The sequence below is a fragment of the Ranitomeya imitator genome, chromosome 2 (assembly GCF_032444005.1).
Source record: "Ranitomeya imitator isolate aRanImi1 chromosome 2, aRanImi1.pri, whole genome shotgun sequence".
NCBI lineage: Eukaryota > Metazoa > Chordata > Amphibia > Anura > Dendrobatidae > Ranitomeya > Ranitomeya imitator.
Window position 1 is genome coordinate 166,010,394 of NC_091283.1, and position 22,452 is coordinate 166,032,845.

Consider the following 22,452-nt stretch of genomic DNA (forward strand, 5'->3'; position numbering starts at 1 on the left):
TTGTGACCCTGTTAAAGGGAATCTGTCAGCTCAAATTAGCGGTATATTAAAATGATTTCTTACCGGTGAGATGGGCGGCGTATCCTCTATTTCTCCACCCGTCCGTCCCTGTTTTCCGCATTATTTTCGGGAATAAGAGTATGCGCGCGCCATAGTTGGCGCAAGCGCCATCCAGTCTTCAGTGGCGCACGCGCAGTATGCTTTGCCCAGCTGCGGGCAAAGCTGAAAAGCATTACTGCGCATGCGCCCACGCACTATGTCCCGGAACACAGCAAAATACTTCCGGGACATAGCGCGCGGGCGCATGCGCAGTAATGCTTTTTGCCTTTGCCCGCAGTAGGGCAAAGCATACTGCGGGTGCACCACCGAAGACTGCATGGCGCACGTGCCAACTATGGTGCACGCATACTCTTATTCCCGAAAATAATGCGGAAAACAGGGACGGACGGGGTGGAGAAATAAAGAGGATACGCCGCCCATCTGACCGGTAAGAAATCATTTTAATAGCCCGCCAATTTGAGCTGACAGAGTCCCTTTAAATTTGGCAATATTGAGATTGTCTGTTGATTTAAATTGATGATAGGACCAGCGGTGGACACCGAGTTCGCAAGCGCCACTGTGGCATGCAGCACTATGTTTGAATACAGGCTTAAAGGGAGGGTGCCGTGATTTTAGTTTTTGTATTAATAATTATTGATTATATAATCAATTATTTTTAATACAAAAGTAAATGTACTACTTTAATACTTTTTTTATTTATTCATTTTTACTTTTGCCACTGGAGGCCGCCATTTTCATTAGTGTGGGTGTAAGTGTCTGGGCACGACACTTGCACACCTCACTTACGGCAGCCATGGGCATAGGAGCCAACAGTCGGGCTCCGACCGCTCCTCCTGCCTCTCAGCTGTGACTTGGGCACGCCCACTGGGCTTCTACGTCACAGCTGTGAGAGGAGATCGCGGCCATTTTGTTTTTTTCCTCTGTCATCGCACACACAGCTCAGTGTGTGCGATCATAGCAGGAGCTGCCAGGGAGAAGCTGCTGCTGGGAGCGAGGGTCGGGGTGAGTATCTGCAGCCAGGAGCTGTGATTGCAGCCTGTACTTAGTATTACAGCACAGGCTGCAATCACTGCTCACTGCCGACCTGTTCTGAGCAGAGCAGGGAGATCGTCACACTGCTCTGCCCTGAACATGATTCAGCACTTCCTGGAAGAGGACTGAAGGTAAGTACAGAGAGTTTATTTTCTTATGCATCTACCACTGCTACCTGTCCCTATATACCACTGCTACCAGCCCTTATATACCACCTACCACTGCTACCAGCCCCTATATACCACTGCTACCTGCTCTTATATACCACCTACCACTGCTACCAGCCCCTATATACCACTGCTACCTGCTCTTATATACCACTGCTACCAGCCCCTATATACCACTGCTACCTGCTCTTATATACCACTGCTACCTGCTCCTATATACCACTGCTACCTGCTCCTATATACCACTGCTACCTGCCCTTATATACCACCTACCACTGCTACCAGCCCCTATATACCACTGCTACCTGCTCTTATATACCACTGCTACCTGGTCCTATATACCACTGCTACCAGCCCTTATATACCACCTACCACTGCTACCAGCCCCTATATACCACTGCTACCTGCTCTTATATACCACCTACCACTGCTACCAGCCCCTATATACCACTGCTACCTGCTCTTATATACCACCTACCACTGCTACCAGCCCTTATATACCACTTGCTTTTTTTGGAAGTGCATTTGAACAGCAAGGTTGATTGCTGTTGAGGGGAACTAGAAAAAAAAAAAAATCTATAAATCTTCAGCAGAGCGAGTGTGAGCGAGCTGAGTGTGACCCGAGTGTAAGTGTGGACGGCGGTAAGTGTGACTTGTGATTCAGTGACTTTGGATTCAGGGAGTTTCCAGGGGAGGAATTGCTGATTTTTATTAATACTTTGTATTTTTTTTTTTATTTTTTTTTAATTGAACTGTTCTGTCTGGTGCAATCCCCATTAGGAAATGTGCTCCACGATTGTTAATGCCATCCAGTGCACATCTTGCCACATGTATGCAGTCCTTGAGCAGCCGGTCGAGGGTGCATACTGCTGTGCGAGATGTGAGCACGTTGTGCATTTGGAAACCCAGATTCTGACTCTAAATGTGCAGCTGGCAACACTGAGATCCATAGACAACATGGAGAGGAGTCTTCTGCTCACGGAGCAGACGCTCAATGGGACAGATGAGGGGGGGGATGGTGGGATGGAGCTGCAGGACAATGAAGTAGCAAGCTGGGTGACAGTTAGGAAGCGGGGTAGAGGGAAGAGTGCCAGGGAGGCTAGTCCTGATCTGGAACACCCCAATAAGTTTGCTAAGTTGGCAGATGAGGGGGGTGCCAGTACAGGGGTAGCACTGCTGCAGCCAGGCATGTCCTCTGAAAGCCGGAGGAGTGACTGCTCCAGTAAGGAGGGAAATAGGAGAGCAGGGCAGGCCAGACAGGTGCTGGTAGTGGGGGACTCAATTATTAGGGGAACAGATAGGGCAATCTGTCACAAAGACAGGGATCGTCGAACGGTGTGCTGCCTACCTGGCGCTCGAGTCCGACACATCGCTGATCGGGTGGACAGATTATTGGGAGGGGCTGGTGAGGACCCAGCGGTCATGGTGCACATTGGCACTAATGACAAAGTTAGAGGTAGGTGGAAGGTCCTTAAAGATGATTTCAGGGAATTAGGCTGCAAGCTGAAAGCAAGGACCTCCAACGTGGTATTTTCCGAAATACTGCCGGTACCACGTGCCACGCCAGAGAGGCAACGGGAGATTAGGGAGGTTAATAAGTGGCTCAAGAATTGGTGTAGGAAAGAGGGGTTTGGGTTCCTGCAGAACTGGACCGACTTCTCAGTTGGCTACAGGCTCTACGCTAGGGACGGGCTGCACCTCAATGGGGAGGGTGCAGCTGTGCTGGGGGAGAGAATGGCTAGAAGGTTGGAGGAGTGTTTAAACTAGGAATTGGGGGGGAGGGTATTCATTTTATAGGAGGGGAAGATAGTGCAGACAGAGACCTGGGCACAAATAAGGAAGTTGGGGGTGGCGGTGGCATGGGGGTTGGGGTCAGAACAGTTAATAATTTAAGAAATAGAAGTACAGAGAGGAACATAAAGTGCATGTATACTAATGCCAGAAGCCTCGCCAACAAAATGGACGAATTAGAACTAATGTTGTTGGAGCATAATTATGACATGGTGGGGATATCTGAGACGTGGCTGGATGAGAGCCATGACTGGGCTGTTAACTTGCAGGGCTACAGCCTGTTCAGAAATGACCGTACAGATAAGCGAGGGGGAGGGGTGTGTCTATATGTAAAATCATCCTTAAAACCCATCCTGCGCGATAATATAGGTGAATTTAATGAAAATGTAGAATCCCTGTGGGTGGAGATAAGGGGAGGGGGAAAAAATAATAAATTACTGATAGGGGTTTGTTATAAATCTCCAAAAATAATGGAAGCAATGGAGAATATCCTCGTAAAGCAAATAGATGAAGCTGCGACTCAAGGAGAAGTCATTATTATGGGGGACTTCAACTACCCTGAAATAGATTGGGGAATAGAAACCTGCAGTTCCAGCAAAGGTAATCAGTTTTTGACAATTATGAGAGACAATTACCTTTCACAACTGGTTCAGGACCCAACAAGAAGGGGGGCACTGCTAGACCTAATATTAACCAACAGGCCAGACCGCATATCAAATATAAGGGTTGGGGGTCACTTGGGAAATAGCGATCACAAAATAATAAGTTTTCAAGTATCCTTTAAAAAGATGTGTAGTAGAGGGGTTACAAGGACACTAAACTTCAGGAGGGCAAATTTCCAACGGATGAGAGAGGATCTTGGTGCAATTAACTGGGACGATATCCTGAGACACAAAAATACACAAAGAAAATGGGAGACGTTTATTAGCATCCTGGATAGGACCTGTGCACAGTATATACCGTATGGGAATAAACATACTAGAAATAGGAGGAAACCAATATGGCTAAATAGAGCTGTAAGGGGCGCAATAAGTGACAAAAAGAAAGCATTTAGAGAATTAAAGGAAGTAGGTAGTGAGGAGGCATTAAATAAATACAGAAAATTAAATAAATTCTGTAAAAAGCAAATCAAGGCAGCAAAGATTGAGACAGAGAGACTCATTGCCAGAGAGAGTAAAAATAATCCTAAAATATTCTTTAACTACATAAATAGTAAGAAACTAAAAAATGATAGTGTTGGCCCCCTTAAAAATAGTCTGGGTGAGATGGTGGATGAGGATGAGGAAAAAGCCAATATGCTAAATGACTTTTTTTCATCAGTATTTACACAAGAAAATCCCATGGCAGACAAAATGTCTAGTGATAAAAATTCCCAATTAAATGTCACCTGCTTAACGCAGCAGGAAGTGCGGCGGCGTCTTAAAATCACTAAAATTGACAAATCTCCGGGCCCGGATGGGATACACCCTCGAGTACTGCAGGAATTAAGTACAGTCATTGATAGACCATTATTTTTAATCTTTAAAGACTCCATAATAACAGGGTCTGTGCCGCAGGACTGGCGTATAGCAAATGTGGTGCCAATATTCAAAAAGGGGACAAAAACTGAACTCGGAAATTATAGGCCAGTAAGCTTAACCTCTACTGTGGGTAAAATACTGGAGGGCATTCTAAGGGATGCTATACTGGAGTATCTGAAGAGGAATAACCTCATGACCCAGTATCAGCACGGGTTTACTAGGGACCGTTCATGTCAGACTAATTTGATCAGTTTCTATGAAGAGGTAAGTTCCAGATTGGACCAAGGGAACCCAGTGGATGTAGTGTATATGGACTTTTCAAAAGCTTTTGATACGGTGCCACACAAAAGGTTGATACATAAAATGAGAATAATGGGGATAGGGGAAAATATGTGCAAGTGGGTTGAGAGCTGGCTCAGGGATAGGAAACAAAGGGTGGTTATTAATGGAGCACACTCGGACTGGGTAGCGGTTAGCAGTGGGGTACCACAGGGGTCAGTATTGGGCCCTCTTCTTTTTAACATATTTATTAATGACCTTGTAGGGGGCATTCAGAGTAGAATTTCAATATTTGCAGATGACACTAAACTCTGCAGGGTAATCAATACAGAGGAGGACAATTTTATATTACAGGATGATTTATGTAAACTAGAAGCTTGGGCTGATAAATGGCAAATGAGCTTTAATGGGGATAAATGTAAGGTCATGCACTTGGGTAGAAGTAATAAGATGTATAATTATGTGCTTAATTCTAAAACTCTGGGCAAAACCGTCAATGAAAAAGACCTGGGTGTATGGGTGGATGACAAACTTAAATTCAGTGGCCAGTGTCAGGCAGCTGCTACAAAGGCAAATAAAATAATGGGATGCATTAAAAGAGGCATAGATGCTCATGAGGAGAACATCATTTTACCTCTATACAAGTCACTAGTGCGACCACACTTAGAATACTGTGCACAGTTCTGGTCTCCGGTGTTTAAGAAAGACATAGCTGAACTGGAGCGGGTGCAGAGAAGAGCGACCAAGGTTATTAGAGGACTGGGGGGTCTGCAATACCAAGATAGGTTATTACACTTGGGGCTATTTAGTTTGGAAAAACGAAGACTAAGGGGTGATCTTATGTTAATGTATAAATATATGAGGGGACAGTACAAAGACCTTTCTGATGATCTTTTTAATCATAGACCTGAAACAGGGACAAGGGGGCATCCTCTGCGGTTGGAGGAAAAAAGGTTTAAGCATAATAACAGACGCGGATTCTTTACTGTAAGAGCAGTGAGACTATGGAACTCTCTGCCGTATGATGTTGTAATGAGTGATTCATTACTTAAATTTAAGAGGGGACTGGATACCTTTCTGGAAAAGTATAATGTTACAGGGTATATACACTAGATTCCTTGATAGGACGTTGATCCAGGGAACTAGTCTGATTGCCGTATGTGGAGTCGGGAAGGAATTTTTTTCCCCAATGTGGAGCTTACTCTTTGCACATGGGGTTTTTTTGCCTTCCTCTGGATCAACATGTTAGGTTAGGCTATGGGTTGAACTAGATGGACATATAGTCTTCCTTCAACCTTAATAACTATGTAACTATGTAACTGCTACCTGCCCCTATATACCACCTACCACTGCTACCAGCCCCTATATACCACTGCTACCTGCTCTTATATACCACTGCTACCTGCTCCTATATACCACTGCTACCTGCTCTTATATACCACTGCTACCTGCCCCTATATACCACTGCTACCTGCCCCTATATACCACTGCTACCAGCCCCTATATACCACCTACCACTGCTACCAGCCCCTATATACCACCTACCACTGCTACCAGCCTCTATATACCACCTACCACCGCTACCTGCCTCTGTATACCACCTACCACTGCTGCCTGCCTCTATATACCATCTACCACTGCTGCCTGCCTCTATATACCATCTACCACTGCTACCTGCCTCTATATACCATCTACCACTGCTACCTCTGTCCTGTGTAGCTAATCTAGTACTGTGTAGCTAATCCTGTCCTGTGTACAGTATCACACAAGATAGGATTAGATACACGGCGCAGCACAGTATCACACAGGACAGGATTAGATACACGGCTCAGCAGTCAGTATCTAATCCTCTCCTATGCACTCCTCTCCCCCCTGCGTGTCTTTCCCCATTGTGGTTTATTATTTTTGTTGTGGGAGATGAGGGAGTCGAGGATTATGCGTTCGGTATGGTATAAAAAAGATTAATAAAGGACTTTATTCTTGCCGAGTCTTTATTTACAATACATGTGAGATCTATGTGGCGGCATTATGGGTGATCTATATGGCGGTATTATGTGAGAAGCATATGGTGGTATGTGAGAACACTGGCGGTATTATGTGTGATCTATATGGTGGTATTATGTGAGAACACTGGCGGTATTATGTGTGATCTATATGGTGGTATTATGTGAGAACTGTATGACAGTATTGTGTGATCTATTTGATAGTATTGTGTGTGATCTATATGGCGGTATTATGTGAGAACACTATGGCAGTATTATCTTCAGAAAGCGGACCCATTCTATGGTGGTTCTGGCTGAGCACCTGCACGCGGGTCTGGGGTAATAGAGGGGACAGCGTGACCTCCAGTTAGGTGCAGTCAGGGGAAGGCTGGTGAGGCAGCTGAAGAGAGGGGTCTCATTTTTATCGTTATTATATGGCTACATTTCCTTCCCAGCGTCACCCCGTACTTCGCCTGTCGCCTCGCTTTCACACATCGCCAGGACAGGATGGAGAAGACAGGATCTGAGGAGGGGAATGGGGTCTGTGTGTAAAGTCTGGATCAGACCAGGCCATCAATCCGCAGAAATGTTTCCTGGATTTCTATGGAGCAGACGGTCCATCCATGAGTATAAAAGAGAGCTCTATGTACAATCCCTGGCTGCTCCGTGCACCAAACAGGGAGCCCCTATAGACCAGCACACTGCTCTCCTAAAATACTCTGTGCTGCTGTCACCCTGCTCCCTCCACCACATATCTCCCAGAATCCTTGCTGCCTGCCATCCTCGGTGACTGTCTACTTGTCAGTATAAGGCTGCCTTCACACTATCATTATTTGGTTTGTATTTTACCTCAGTATTTGTAAGCCAAAACCAGGAGTGGGTGATATATACAGAAGTGGTGCAGATGTTTCTATTATACTTTTCCTCTATTTGTTCCACTCCTGGCTTTTGCTTACAAATACTGAGGTAAAATACTGACCAAATACTGATAGTGTGACGGCAGCCATACTCTGCAGTCACCAACAAAATGGCTGCTCACTGGGTTCCTGAATATCATCCTCTCTAATCCCTTAGCAAACACCCAGAAGGAGAGGAGAGGAGACATCACACACGTCAGCAGACTCCGCCTATAATTACTGCAGTGCAGTAATGTGAGCTAGTTGTACACTAGGTTTTTCTGAAATTTCAGCAGCTGCTCCCCTTAGTGTTTAAAAGTGGAAATTCCAAAACTTTTCAAATTATTTTTCATATTTTATTAAATTATAAACAAATGATAATATTTTTTAAGGAAATGTAATCATTAATTCTTTACATTTTTACAATTTCTGAAAAAAAAATTTTTTGATGGCACCTTCCCTTTAAACACCATCGTTCCTCTCTTCTAAAAGATTTTCCAATCTAGTGGTCTTACGGAGAACTACTGATGCACTTCGTCAATTTGAATCATAACATACTGATGAAGGTCTGAAGCAAGACCGAAGCGTTTTACTACAGTGTATCACATTAAAATCATGTTTGATCACTAAAGATTGACTGTGTGCAAGGCATCATGAAATCTGAAGATTACCAAAGGATTTTGGGTCGCAATGTAGTGCCCAGTGTCAGAAAGCTGGGTTTGCGTCCAAGGTCATGGGTCTTCCAGCAGGACAATGACCCCAAACATATTTCAAGACACACCCAGAAATGGATGGGAACAAAACACTGGAGAGTTCTGAAGTGGCAGCAATGAGTCCATATCTAAATCCAGATGAACACTTGCGGTGAGATCTTAAAATTTATGTTGTGAGAAGGCGCCTTCATTTCTGAGAGACCTGGAGCAGTTTGTAAGAACAGTGCTCCAAAATTCCAGTTGAAGAACTCGTGGAAGAAGCTTGTTGATGGTTATAGGAAGCGATTGATTGCAGTTATTTATTCCAAAGGGTGTGTAACCAAATATTACGTTGAGGGTGACAAAAATTTTGTTTGGTCCATTTTTGGGGTTTTGTGTGAAATTATGTCCAATTTGCCTCTTTTTTCTCGTTTTTTTTTGTGTTGTTCCAATACAGACAAAGGAATAAAACATGTATAATAAAACTTGTGTAACTGTAATAATTTCCTGGGAGAAATACTTCATTTTCTGGCCTTGACTGTAGGTAAAGCTCAGGCTACATCTACACGGATACATTGTGACAAACCAACTGGAATCTTATCACCATCTGAACAGAAATAAGAATCTCATAGATCTTGAAAAATAAAGTAAATAGAGTCAACTAGAAATGTGCAGAACTTTTCATTGGCCAGAGACTCATGGACGGACCAAGTTTCATAAATGATACATAATCAGGGAACACTTTTTTTTTTTTTTTGGGGGGTGGTGGGGAGGGTGTTCCTCGCCATCATCAGTTATACTGCAATTAATAATGGCAGTGAGCATCGTGTGCCAGACCCAAATGACATCGGAATTAAAGGACTGGCATACTTACTTCCCTGTACGACCCCCTCCACCGATGCAACTTCATTGTCTGAGGGGAAATCAGAAAGATGGAAATTGAAAAAAAGAATAATATATATGTATGTATATATATATATATATATATATATATATATATATATATATATATATATATATATATATATATATATATATATGTCACATAGTGCACTTCAATACAATTATTTACTGATTGGTGGCAGGACCCCAACAATTCCTATGGACTACAGAGCTAAGCCAATAGCAACGCAATCCCTGAGGGTCGTACTCCCACTAATTAGATAGTCTGGTATGCTAAGGTGGGCATATCCCTTTAAATCGCATATGAGACTGGCTTGAGGCCATCCTGCAAACCTATCAGCATCTGTCAGCTTGAAAGAAACATTTTCAGGAAAATTCCTGCAAATCCACAATCGTGAAATCAAGAACTTTCTGAATATTTCCTGTGCTGCAACACACGGTGCTGTAAAATTGCAGCATTATCACATCTTGTTGAAAACGTTACCATTTACTTACAGGAAATAAAAAAAAATGGCAGCAAGCTTGTAAAAAGCTTAAAAAACCACATCACATGGTCAAATAAGGCTGTACTACTGCAACTGACCACTGGGGGTGCTGCAGAATTGAAGCAGGAGTCTGCATCCTGTGCTCATGCCTTCTGCTGTGGGGACAGGTGAGATCTTTGCCACGGCTGATATCGAGACTTGGCTGGAAAACAATCAGTAACAAAGTTCTCGGAGGCGGTTTTTCCTCTACCATCTCAAAGTGTGAATCTGTCAGCGATATATTAGTGGGGTTTGAAGATAATCTTTTTGATGTAGCGAGATCCATTAATAATCTAAAAGATTCCAATAAAGCGCCTCTCTCATCCTGATGAATTTGCCGCCCGTATCTGCTCTTCTAATTACAATATCTCGCACAACCCATTCGTTTTCCGAGTCTTTTATCTCATTATGGGCAGATAGGATTTAATTACACATTTTAATCACTGAGCGCCTCCAAAAACACAATGAGGAAGCTGTGATGTCGCCTCTAGTCTGAGGGACAGACAACGCAGTTTACTACCAGAGCTGCGCTCTCTGAAGCTTCCTCCATGGCGCCATCTGCAGTGACCGTGGAATACAGAGACCGGCCGAGTCTGCGAGAACTAAAGTGCATCTTTGCTGAAGGGCTACTTCCAATGCAGCCATGTATGACACTTCCGCAGGAGAGGATAGATGCAGGTCCCAACTTTTACACATCTCCAGAACAGGGGACCCATAGATGGACACGTCACACCTCGCATATACCTTTGGGACCCCTGTCCTGGAGACAGATTCCCTCACTGCACCTGCAGATAAGTCATAAATTACCAGGGTGAGAAGATGCCTTTATCTGTGCCCAGCCTGGGCTATTAGAGCACGGGGACTACCTCCTATGACATACAATTGTCCTCAAAAGTTTGCATATCTGGGCAGAATATTTGCTCTCTTGGCCTTTTTTCAGAGAATATGAATGATAACACCAAAACTTTTTCTCTACTCATGGTTAGTGGTTGGGTGAAGCCATTTATTGTCAAACTACTGTGTTTTCTCTTTGTAAATCATAATGACAACACAAAACATCCAAATGACCCTGATCAAAGGTTCACATAGCCCATTTCTTAATACCGTGTATTGTTCCCACTAACATCAATGACAGCTTGAAGTCTTTTGTGGTAGTTGTGGATGAGGTTCTTTATTTTCTCAGATGGTAAAGCTGCACACACTTCTTGGCAAAAAGCCTCCAGTTCCTGTAAATTCCTGGGCTATCTAGCATGAACTGCGCACTTGAGATCTCCCCAGAGTGGCTCAATAATATTAATAGCCTGGGAAGGGGCCATGTACATTGGCACCTCCCAGGCTAAAAACATCAGCTCTCAGCTGCCCCAGAAATGGCACATCTGATAGTTGCGCCAATTCTGGCACTTAGCCTCGCTCTTACCACTTGCCCTATAGCGGTGGCAAGTGGGGTAATATTTGTGGGATTGATGTCACCTTTGTATTATCCGGTAACATCAAGCCCACGACTTAGTAATGAAGAAACATCTATAAGACACCTATCCATTACTAATCCTATAGTTATATGGTAAATAAAGACACAGCCAGAATAAAGTCCTTTAATTGAAATAATCGCACAGACTCCTTATTGAATCTTAATTTACCATACTTACGGCATCGCCTAATCCCCGAATCCCTCCATCTACTGCAACAAAAATAAAATAATAAACATAAATACTCCCTGTCCGACGTAGTCCATTTACTGAGTATCCCACGACGATCTCACGTGTAGAACAGTTGAATCGGGAGATGTGACCGCTCTACCCGGAGTCTGGTGATACACTGACAGGAGGTAATCGCTCCTGCAGTGCATCACAGAGTTCACCGAAGCTCATGCTCTCACTTACAGCACTGCTACGTGAGAATTTTCTCACGCAGCGGTGCCGCAAGTGACAGCCCGAACTCCAGTGAACTCTCACAGTGGCTCAGTGATACACTGACAGGAGGTGATCCTCCCACAGTGTATCACCAGAGGCCAGGTAGAGCGGTCACATCTTCCGATACGACTGTTCTACACGTGAGATCGTCGTGGGACACTCGTTATTAACCCCTTAGAGACCGCCGATACGTCTTTTAACGGCGGCCGCTAAGGGTACTTAAAGAACAGCGCCCCCCAGACGTGAATAGCGCCCCCCAGACTCGGATTTTCTCCGGGGTCTAGGCTGCCGGGGGTAGCCGAGACCCCAGAGAACATGATTCGGGGGGGTTTTAACCGACCCCGCATTTGCGATCGCCGGTAATTAACCGTTTACCGGCGATCGCAAAAAAAAAAAAAAATGCGATCTCTTTAATTTCTCTGTCCTCCGATGTGATCGCACATCAGAGGACAGAGAAAAGGGGTCCCAGGTAGCCCCCCGATACTCACCTATCTCCCCCGGTGCTCCTCGTGGCTCCCGGTGGGCGCAGCCATCTTCAAAATGGCGGGCGCATGCGCAGTGCGCCCGCCGGCCGGCACCGGGAGAATCTTTGGGGTCTCGGCTGCCGGGGGTAGCCGAGACCCCAAAGAACATGATCGGGGTCGGTTTTACCGACCCCTGTTTTGCGATCGCCGGTAATTAACTGTTTACCGGCGACCGCAAAAAAAAATAAAAAATCAAAGTGTAATTCTCTTATTACACTTATCCCTTATAATAGGGGGATTCGGGGACCCTATTATACTTACCGGTGTCCCTGGGTCCTCCTGCTGCTCCTCCTGGCCGCCGGCATCTTCTGGGCAAAAGAAAATGGCGGGCGCATGCGCAGTGCGCCCGCCATCTATCGCCATCTGCCGGCCGACAGGAGAAGAGCAGTTGGGGCTAAAATTAGGGTTAGGGCTAGGGTTAGGGCTAGGGTTAGAGCTAGGGTTAGAGCTAGTTTAGGGTTAGGGCTAGGGTTAGGGTTGGGGCTAAATTTAGGGTTAGGGTTGGGGCTAAATTCAGGGTTAGGGTTCTTTCACACTTACGTCGGTACGGGGCCGTCGCAATGCGTCGGCCCGACATTCCGAAGCACGTTGTGAAAATTGTGCACAACGTGGGCAGCGGATGTAGTTTTTCAACGCATCCGCTCCCCAATCTATGTCCTGGGGAGGAGGGGGCGGAGTTACGGCCACGCATGCGCGGTCAGAAATGGCAGACGCGACGTACAAAAAAAGTTACATTGAACGCTTTTTGTGCCGACGGTCCGCCAAAACAAAACTGATCCAGTGCACAACGGACGCGACGTGTGGCCATCCGTCACGATCCGTCGGCAATACAAGTCTATGGGCAAAAAAACGCATCCTGCGGGCACATTTGGAGGATCCGTTTTTTGTCCAAAACGACAGATTGCGACGGATGCCAAACGACGCAAGTGTGAAAGTAGCCTTAGGGCTAGGGTTAGGGTTGGGGCTAAAGTTAGGGTTAGATTTGGGTTAGGGTTTGGATTATTATTATTATTTATTATTATTGCGCCATTTATTCCATGGCGCTTTACATGTGAGGAGGGGTATACATAATAAAACAAGTACAATAATCTTGAACAATACAAGTCACAACTGGTACAGGAGGAAAGAGGACCCTGCCCGCGAGGGCTCACAATCTGCAAGGGATGGGTGAGGATACAGTAGGTAGGGTTAGGATTAGAGTTGGTATTAGGGTTAGCGTTGGCATTAGGGTTACGCTTGGGATTAGAGTTAAGGTTAGGGTTGTGATTAGGGGTGTATTGGGATTAGGGTTAGGTTTGAGGTTAGGGTTGAGATTAGGATTAGGGGTGTGTTGGATTTAGGGTTTTGATTAGGGTTATGGTTAGGGTTGACATTAGGGTTGTTTTGGGGTAAGGGTTGTGATTATCGTTAGGGTTAGTGATTAGGATTATGGATCAGGTTGGGATTAGGGTTAGGGGTGTGTTGGGGTTAGGGTTGGAGCTAGAATTGGGGGGTTTCCACTGTTTAGTTACATCAGGGGGTCTCCAAACACGACAGCCAATTTTGCGCTCAAAAAGTCAAATGGTGCTCCCTCCCTTCTGAGCTCTGCCTTTCGCCCAAACAGTGGTTTACCCCCACATATGGGGCATCAGCATACTCGGGATAAATTGGACAACAACTTTTGGGGTCCAATTTCTCCTGTTACCCTTGTGAAAATAAAAACTTGGGGGCTACAAAATCTTTTTTGTGGAAAAAAAAATATTTTTTTATTTTCACGACTCTGAATTCTAAACTTCTGTGAAGCACTTGGGCATTCAAAGTTCTCACCACACATCTAGATAAGTTCCTTGGGGGGTCTAGTTTCAAAATTGGGGTCACTTGTGGGGAGTTACTACTGTTTAGGTACATCAGGGGCTCTCCAAACGCGACATGGCGTCCGATCTCAATTCCAGACAATTCTACATTGAAAAAGTAAAACTGCACTCCTTCTCTTCCAAGCTCTGCGGTGCGCCCAAACAGTGGTTTACCCCCACATATGGGGTATCGACGTACTCAGGAGAAATTGCACTACCACTTTTGTGGTCTAATTTCTCCTGTTACCCTTGTGAAAATAAAAATTTGGGGCAAAAAGATCATTTTTGTAGAAAAAATGCGATTTTTTATTTTCACGGCTCAATGTTATAAACTTCTGTGAAGTACATGGGGGTTCAAAGTGCTCACCACACATCTAGATAAGTTCCTTAAGGGGTCTAGTTTCCAAAATGGGGTCACTTGTGGGGAGTTACTACTGTTTAGGTACATCAGGGGCTCTCCAAACGCGACATGGCGTCCGATCTCAATTCCAGCCAATTCTGCATTGAAAAAGTCAAACGGCGCTCCTTCACTTCCAAGTTCTGCGGTGCGCCCAAACAGTGGTTTACCCCCACATATGGGGTATTGGCGTATTCAGGAGAAATTGCATAACAAAATTTATGGTTACATTTCTGTTTTGAACAAAAGAAGAAAGACACTGCATAAATGCGTGCACACCTACAATATATATATAATAAGATACAACTTTATTGTGTAGAAGCAAAGGACATACAAAATATAAAACCAATTAAAACCTGATCCATAAGGATCAAACACGAGCACACCATTCCCCCATGCGGTGTTAAACCAGCGAAAGGCAAAAAATGGATACTGGTACAGTAATAATATATATCAGTATCGGAAAGTTAAATACAATATAAGGTATACATTTAAACCTAAATAAAGTAACTGGCATTAACCATATGTATATATACTCCCACAAAAAGTGACAACACACAGGGCGTCCCCAGAGTTGTCAAAGACCAACAGCACCAAACCCAGTGCTATATAGTAATAACTGGATATAAGCCAGAATCAAAGCCCAATATACAGCAGCACTGGGATTGCTAGCAAAGATGAAGTAGAAGCAGGTATCAGGCCAAAAGCTGGGTATGCCCGCTGTGAAAACACAGCCTGGTGGCAACCTGTTGCTAATGAGGCCAAACTATATATAAAGTATGCTCACAAGGAGTAGAGATCCAAAAAAATGGATCAGCGCGGTCACCGGAAGAAAAAGCCCCATGCTGGCTGGTCAGTGGGAGATGGAGGAGACGGTGTGGGAGAATCCCACGCGTATCGCTGCAGCTAGGCAGCTTCGTCAGGGAGGATAGCTCTCCCAAGCACGAGTACTGCTCTAAATAGCTGCGATAATTACCCAATGCAAGAGCGGTGTGTCGTAATCCAGCAGACCGGACGAAAGTGCCCATCAGGGCAGGAGGCGCAGGCGCAGAGACCGGGTGAGTAGGGAGGGAAAAGAGCATGTGTGGGAAAGTGAAAGTGAAAGCAGGCGCGTTGTACGGCCGCACAAGAAGCAAGGGGAGGAGCAAAAGATGCAGAGCTCCTACTACAAGCACGCAAACAAGGCGTGCACCAAGGGGAAAAGGGCAACAATGGCTGAAACATATATACATAAGAGAGTATGAGAAAAATGAGGACTTGAATGAATGGTAGAGCCAGCAGAAGATGGAATGCAGGCAAAACCAAAGATACACCAGTCAGCAGATAAACTGCACGGCAACCTAGAAGGAAAAAGGATTAGGCATATATGTAAGCCCCAATAATACGGAGATTCCAATAACATGTAAACCTAAAAACAAGTACCCTCATAAACCTACACAGTGCAATGTAACTACATAAAGAAAATGCACACAGAAAAATAATAAAAAAGGATAATCATAATAATACTCCATAATGGAAAATAGAAATTAGAAAAAATAAATGGAAAAAATAACTAAACAAAATCAAAGTAGTAAACAAAATAAATATATATAAGAAACAGGAAATCAAACATGATACATAAAGAAAAAATCCACAGATAATGCACAAGTCCAAAGCCATATGAATAGTCCAATTGTTGGAGCATGTCACTGCCCTGATTAATGACCCAATCCAAAGAGTACTCCATAAATGTCTTTGGGTGTAACCATATAAATAGGTCACCACAGTCATCCAAAATGAAAGATTTCTGTTTTTACACTTGTGAAAATAAAAAAAATGGTTCTGAATTAAAATGTTTGCAAAAAAAAAGTTAAATGTTCATTTTTTCCTTCCACATAGTTTCAGTTCCTGTGAAGCACGTAAAGGGTTAATAAACTTCTTGAATGTAGTTTTGAGAACCTTGAGGGGTGTAGTTTTTAGAATGGTGTCACACTTGTTTATTTTCTATCATATAGACCCCTCAAAATGACTTCAAATGTGATGTGGTCCCTAAAAAAAATGGTGTTGTAAAAATGAGAAATTGCTGGTCAACTTTTAACCCTTATAACTCCCTAACAAAAAAAATTTTGTTTCCAAAATTGTGCTGATGTAAAGTAGACATGTGGGAAATGTTATTTATTAACTATTTTTTGTGACATATCTCTCTGATTTAAGGGCATAAAAATACAAAGTTTGAAAATTGCAAAATTTTAAAAATTTTCGCCATATTTCCGTTTTTTTCATAAATAATCGCAAGTAATATCGAAGAAATGTTACCACTAACATGAAGTACAATATGTCACGAAAAAACAATCTCAGAATCACCAGGATCCGTTGAAGCGTTCCAGAGTTATAACCTCATAAAGTGACAGTGGTCAGAATTGCAAAAATTGGCTCGGTCATTAAGTACCAAATTGGCTCTAAGGGGTTAAACGGACCACGGCAGAAAGGCAAGTATATGTTGGTTTATTATTTTATTTTTGCTGCAGGAGACGCGGGAGTCAGGGATTAAGTGTTTGGTGAGTATGAATGCTTTTTTATTGTTTTACAATTGAACATAGTCGCCGGATGATGGGACTACTATCCCATCATCAGCTCAAGCTGTCACTTTTATATGTGACAGCAGACATAGCCGGATGGGAGTAGTAGTCCCATCAGACGATGCCTGGCTACACGCAGACAGACATGCACATATTCTCCGCCCACTCACATTCTCCACCCACACATTCTTCCTCCTTCCTTTCTGCAGTGTTTTGGGCACATAAATCCACAGCAAATCCGCAAACCTTTTTACACCTGCGGTTTAGCTGCAGATTTGATTGACTCAACGCAAGTCAATGGGTGCAGAAATGCTGCAGATCTGCAGAAAGAATTGAAATGCTGTGGAAAATAAAAAGCTGCGAATCAGTGCGGAATTTTCCGCAGCATGTGCAACAATTCTGGATTCCCACTGATTAACATTGCTTGAGCTACCCTTTGCGCATTTGGTGCAATTCCGTGCAGAAAAAAACGCTGCGGATCCACAACGTGTGCACATAGCCTAAGGTAGAAAGACCATTAGTATTTTATTCCCTAGTGGTGTAGGGTAAAAGTGGATATGAGCAGCAGGTGGAGTGGTGTGTAAGTGCTGTAACAGGTCACAATGGAGAGTCATTAGTAACTTTACAGCCTGGTTCGGTGGCTGCCGTGGCCTCCGTCCCTTCATTGTCTGCCCTGAGCTATTATACACAATGGTCATTAGATCAATGTAATTATTTTTTGCAGATAATGAAATCCTTTATCCGCAGTGATGCAGGGCGGGTGCCCTTTCCTATGACACACACTGATTAAACTGAACCGGGCAATTACAGAGAAGGAGGAGACATGATGCGTCGCGCGGCAGTAATTACCTATGTGCGCTCGGACGTGAGTCTGGAAGCAGTTGTAATATTTGTACTTTTTCCTACAAATTCCACATTCGTAAGAACCTGGAAAAAGATGAGAAAAAGACCTTTAAGTGGGGTGATGCTCTGGAGCCATTAATGTTACTGGACATAATGGCGACTAATAATGTGAATGTGGAGCCACAAGAGGCAGCGGCCTGACGGTCAGCAGAAATCCAATGTTGAATTCTGGGCATCCACGTTCAGCATCATTGGTTGCCACAGTGCAGGCACTAATGACTTTGTGCTGCCAGGACATGAGTGCAGCTGACAACCATGGTATGCAATCAACAGGATGGAGAGGGGAGAGGTGACACAGGGTGCCATTAATGGCTGCATCCACAGTACTATTGATGACGACCAGTATGGCAGCACTCTCTGTTGTCCTGTTCCCACTGCTCACCTGGAGAAGATGTGCTGATTCTTGGTGGGATGCTGCGTGGACGGCTGCCGCCGCTCCAGGAGGCTTCTCTGCTCACTACTACTGTATGTCTCTCTGGAGAGTCTGCAACTGGTGGAAATATCCACAGGCAGAAAAAAAAGTACAGAAGAATTCATATTAGATGGGACAAAAACAGCAAAAAACAGAAATGTGGTCAGCGCGATTGTCAATTCCCTTCTGCCACTCGTAGTTCTGACCATAAACACTGCCCCCCGCCAAAAGGGTGGGGAAGGGAAGGACCCCACAAGTTTTTCTAAGGGTTGTCCTCATGATTACTATCGCTCCACTCACCAATATTCTGCTGGTTGTGGTTTTCTCCAATCACCACACAGATTTCGGCGGGCACCTTTTCGGCACCATCTTCCATCTTCTTCTCGGCAGCATTTTTGGCCGTTTTTTTCCACAGCGCAGGCTGGAGAAGATCTTCAGTTTTTTCTGGTGGGAATATCCACAGGAGGAAAAAAAAAAAAGAAAACACAGAAGAATTCATATTAGATTGGACAAAAACAGCAAATCCAAAGCTCAAAGTTCTGGCGATATACACTGTCCCAGCACCCCTGGGGCAAAAAGGACCCAACAAATTTATTTAAGGGTTGTCCTCAAGGATAGCATCGCTCCTCTCACCATTTTTCTGCTGAGTGTGGTTTTCTCCAATCACCACACAGACTTCGGCAGGCTTCTTCTCAGTGCCACCTTCCATCTTCTTCTCGGCAGCATTTTTGGCCTTCGATTTCCACGGCCCAGGGTGAACATCTTCAGGTTTTTCTGGAATATCCAGAGATGGAAAAAAAAAAGGACATAAGAATTCATATTAGATCAGATAAAAACAGCAAAAGACAGATATGTGGTCAGTGCATTTGTCGACCCCTTCCCCTGCTCATATGTCTGGCTAAAAACAAGGTCCCTGCTACAGGGGTGGGGGCAAAAAGGACCTCACTAATTTTTCTAAGGGTTGTACTTATAGTTACAATCGCTCCACTCACCAATATTCTGCTGGTTGTGGTTTTCTCCAATCACCACGCAGATTTCAGCAGGCACTTTTTTGGCGCCACCATCCGTCCTCTTCTCGGCAGCATTTTTGGCCTCCTGATTCCACAGCGCAGGCTGGAGAACATATTCAGGTTTTTCTGTTTTCACCGTCACATCTTTCGTACTCATGGTCCACGCACTTTGGGATGAATGAAGTAAGGGTCTCACTCTCCCCCTTGGATGGCACACTCCCTAGAAAAACACAACAGAGGTCTGCAATGACCAAAATTGAAAATCATAAAAGCCCCTAAAGAATTAGAAAACCATGGCGGCTCCCTTCCAGAACTACGCCTCCCTGGTCTATAGATTTTTACTGCTTCTCCGACTCAGTTCCATTGGTGTGAATGGGGATGAACTGCAATACCATACACAACTTGTAGAGAAATGTGGTGCTAGTTTCTGACAAAGATAGCCATGTTCTCTATTCCTGGATACCTGTCCGGTTACAGAGACCCCCATCGCACCAGAGATGGACGTGTGGGTCGCTGCACAACATAGGATTTCCGATACCTTTTACCCAAGTCCTGGGAGCAGAAATCATTGGAGGACTCTGACCTCCTTTCCGTCTGTGGTTCACAATTAATAATGAAATATCAGAAGGAGCCCTAGTGAAACCTCCACAGGTCCATACTGGTCTTGACTAATAACCAGGGATATGATTGTTTTAATGTGAGTGTCGTATTTTCTGTGGTCCTACTTCTGAATGCGTTAATTTATAAAACCAGACATTTAGATGTTGCATCATTGCTTGGACATTGGGTCTGTGTCTATGCGGTACATGGAAACGTCTTGGAGAAGAAACCCTGAAATTTCGGTAAAAATGGTGCTTAGAGGAGCGGTCCGGTCCAGTCTATAGGACACTAGCCATAGGCTAAAGATAGCGTCCCCCACCCCTGGAGGACCCAGCATGGCAATGCATTACATGGGAATCCTATTTATGCATGGAGTATTATGTAATGCTTCATTTCACCTGCGGTGGTGCTGTGGGGAATTCAAACACCTGCTGCTGAACATTTTGGAGCAGATCACAGTGATCATCTTATCATTAGAAGTCTAAAATGAGTATCCAAAGTGGACAATGCCAGGTCCTGTTCCAGGCGGGGGGGAAATCCATTGACAGTATGGCAGATAAACATTACACAAGGATGGCTAGAGCCTGCCGAAAAGTGAGCCGCTGGTACCAAGCAGATCTTCCCGTTCTGCCTCACACATTTCTATCAGCTCTATTAGAACACGGACAGGTGTAAGCTTCATTCACTACTGTGGGAGGTTACGGGGTTTTTTTTCACCTCCACTATATATTACATAAAAATACAAAATTCCATTTGCTTGAGTTACAAGTACAAGAAATATTGTGTTAGTGCAAGAGACGGCAGCACAATCTCCACGTTTCTATGTAAGGCCCCGAGGTGACATTTGCTCAAGGAGCCCATTTAGGAATCCAGTTATTCTCCTTACACAATGGAATATTCAGACTCGGCTCAGACCGCAGCCAATGATTTCTAGTGGAAAAATTTCAAGAGCTGGGGGGAATTTTCCACTGATGTATATTTCTGTCAATTTCATTTTTTTTTTCCATTTCTATAAATTACATGTCAAAAGGGAAAATGTAAAATGTAAAAAAAAAAAAACACAAAAAAAACCTGATTGCATCCATGAGCAGCGGGGATAAATTTGTATAAAAGATTTTGCATGAATCAAGACAAAAAAAAAAAATGTGGTTAGGAAAATAGTATGCAAATGATATCGCAAAATTGTAAAGAATAGATCGGGTTATTTATTTTTTTTTTTTTAGCTTGAGGCGGTTTACTAAAATGTAAAGCAGGAGGAGGAAAATATTATCATGTGCATCTCATCATTGAAAATTTGCTCTAGAAAAAACTGGGAATAAAATAAAATGAAAAATAAAACATTGACTTCTGCAAGATAAAAGATCATGGTCGGAAGAGATTTTTTTTCACCCTTCTGATACAAAATTGGCAAAAGCAAATGCTAGGAAATGCCAACTCCATCATAAAAAAGCTCCATATTCAAAAGTCTCCCTCCAAATACATTAAACAAGCCTTCTTTCATCTGCAATAACACAAAAAAACACAAACATAGAAAAACAATGGAAAATTATAAACTAAAAAAATAAAAAATAAATAAAAAGTAAAACAAAAACAAAATTAAGATGTGTACAACGCAAAAAATGTAAAAACACACAACCTAAGAAAAAGTTAAACAACATAATACATGATGCATAAAATGAAATGTAAAAACGCACTAAAAAAAAAACTACAAAAGCGAATACAACAAAATAAACAATACAAAAGCAATATAACAATGTCAACATTTTAGAAAAACAACAAAAACAAGGAAAAAAATGTACTAGAAAAATTTTACACAATTTTTCATGAATTTGTTTAAATTTACCCCAATTTGATCAAATTGCTGAAAACAAATACAATAAAACTACATTAATCTTCTAATAAAATTCGCTCTCCAAAAATCAGTAAGCAACATGAAAGGTTTTAATGCTGAAAAATAGCCCAACCCCCACCGCTCCAAAAAATATATATTTTTTTCTAGGTATAAAACCCCCACCCCAAAACAAACCGTGCAATGAGAGAGGCATGACAATCTCTAAAGATAGTGTACATTTCACAAAGGCCGCCCCACCCCCTCGCCCATTGTCCGCTAATTTATACAAATGTTCGGATGGTAATATATGCGCGGCGGTATTGAGGCGCGGGGTGGAAAGGTCGCCTATTTTCTTCACTCATTTTAATAATCCTAATTAATTTAAATTAGAACATATCATTATTTCTGTAGCATGAATATTTATTAAAACCCTATGGAGAAAAGATAAGAAAGAGCGATCAGTCATCGAGCAGAAAAGGCTTGAGCCCAAAACTTAAAAATAAAATAGTGTATATAAAAATATCTATCTGGCTGCAGATTCACAGAGGGGAGAAAAAAGGCTTTATGATGAGGATATATGCCATTCTTGCCATTGATAGTGTTCAGAGAATAGAAAACGGCACAAAATC

General features: G+C 43.4%; 1 protein-coding gene across 7 annotated transcripts in view; it reads right to left on the minus strand.

Annotated features, from left to right (window-relative positions):
• The window catches only part of ZNF618 (zinc finger protein 618), a 101,583-nt gene that overhangs the window by 33,268 nt on the left and 45,863 nt on the right, over positions 1-22,452 (minus strand). For 6 of the 7 annotated variants that reach the window (XM_069747801.1, XM_069747806.1, XM_069747808.1 and 3 more), the window contains exons 2-7: positions 19,375-19,612; positions 19,016-19,156; positions 18,683-18,826; positions 18,353-18,460; positions 17,917-17,994; positions 9,294-9,332 (exon numbers count right to left, since the gene is read on the minus strand). In XM_069747801.1, coding sequence (XP_069603902.1) covers positions 9,294-9,332; positions 17,917-17,994; positions 18,353-18,460; positions 18,683-18,826; positions 19,016-19,156; positions 19,375-19,549 — 685 coding nt within the window. In that variant the 5' untranslated portion in view covers positions 19,550-19,612. The remainder of the gene's footprint in view (positions 1-9,293; positions 9,333-17,916; positions 17,995-18,352; positions 18,461-18,682; positions 18,827-19,015; positions 19,157-19,374; positions 19,613-22,452) is intronic. The other variant, XM_069747804.1, reaches the window with a different exon arrangement.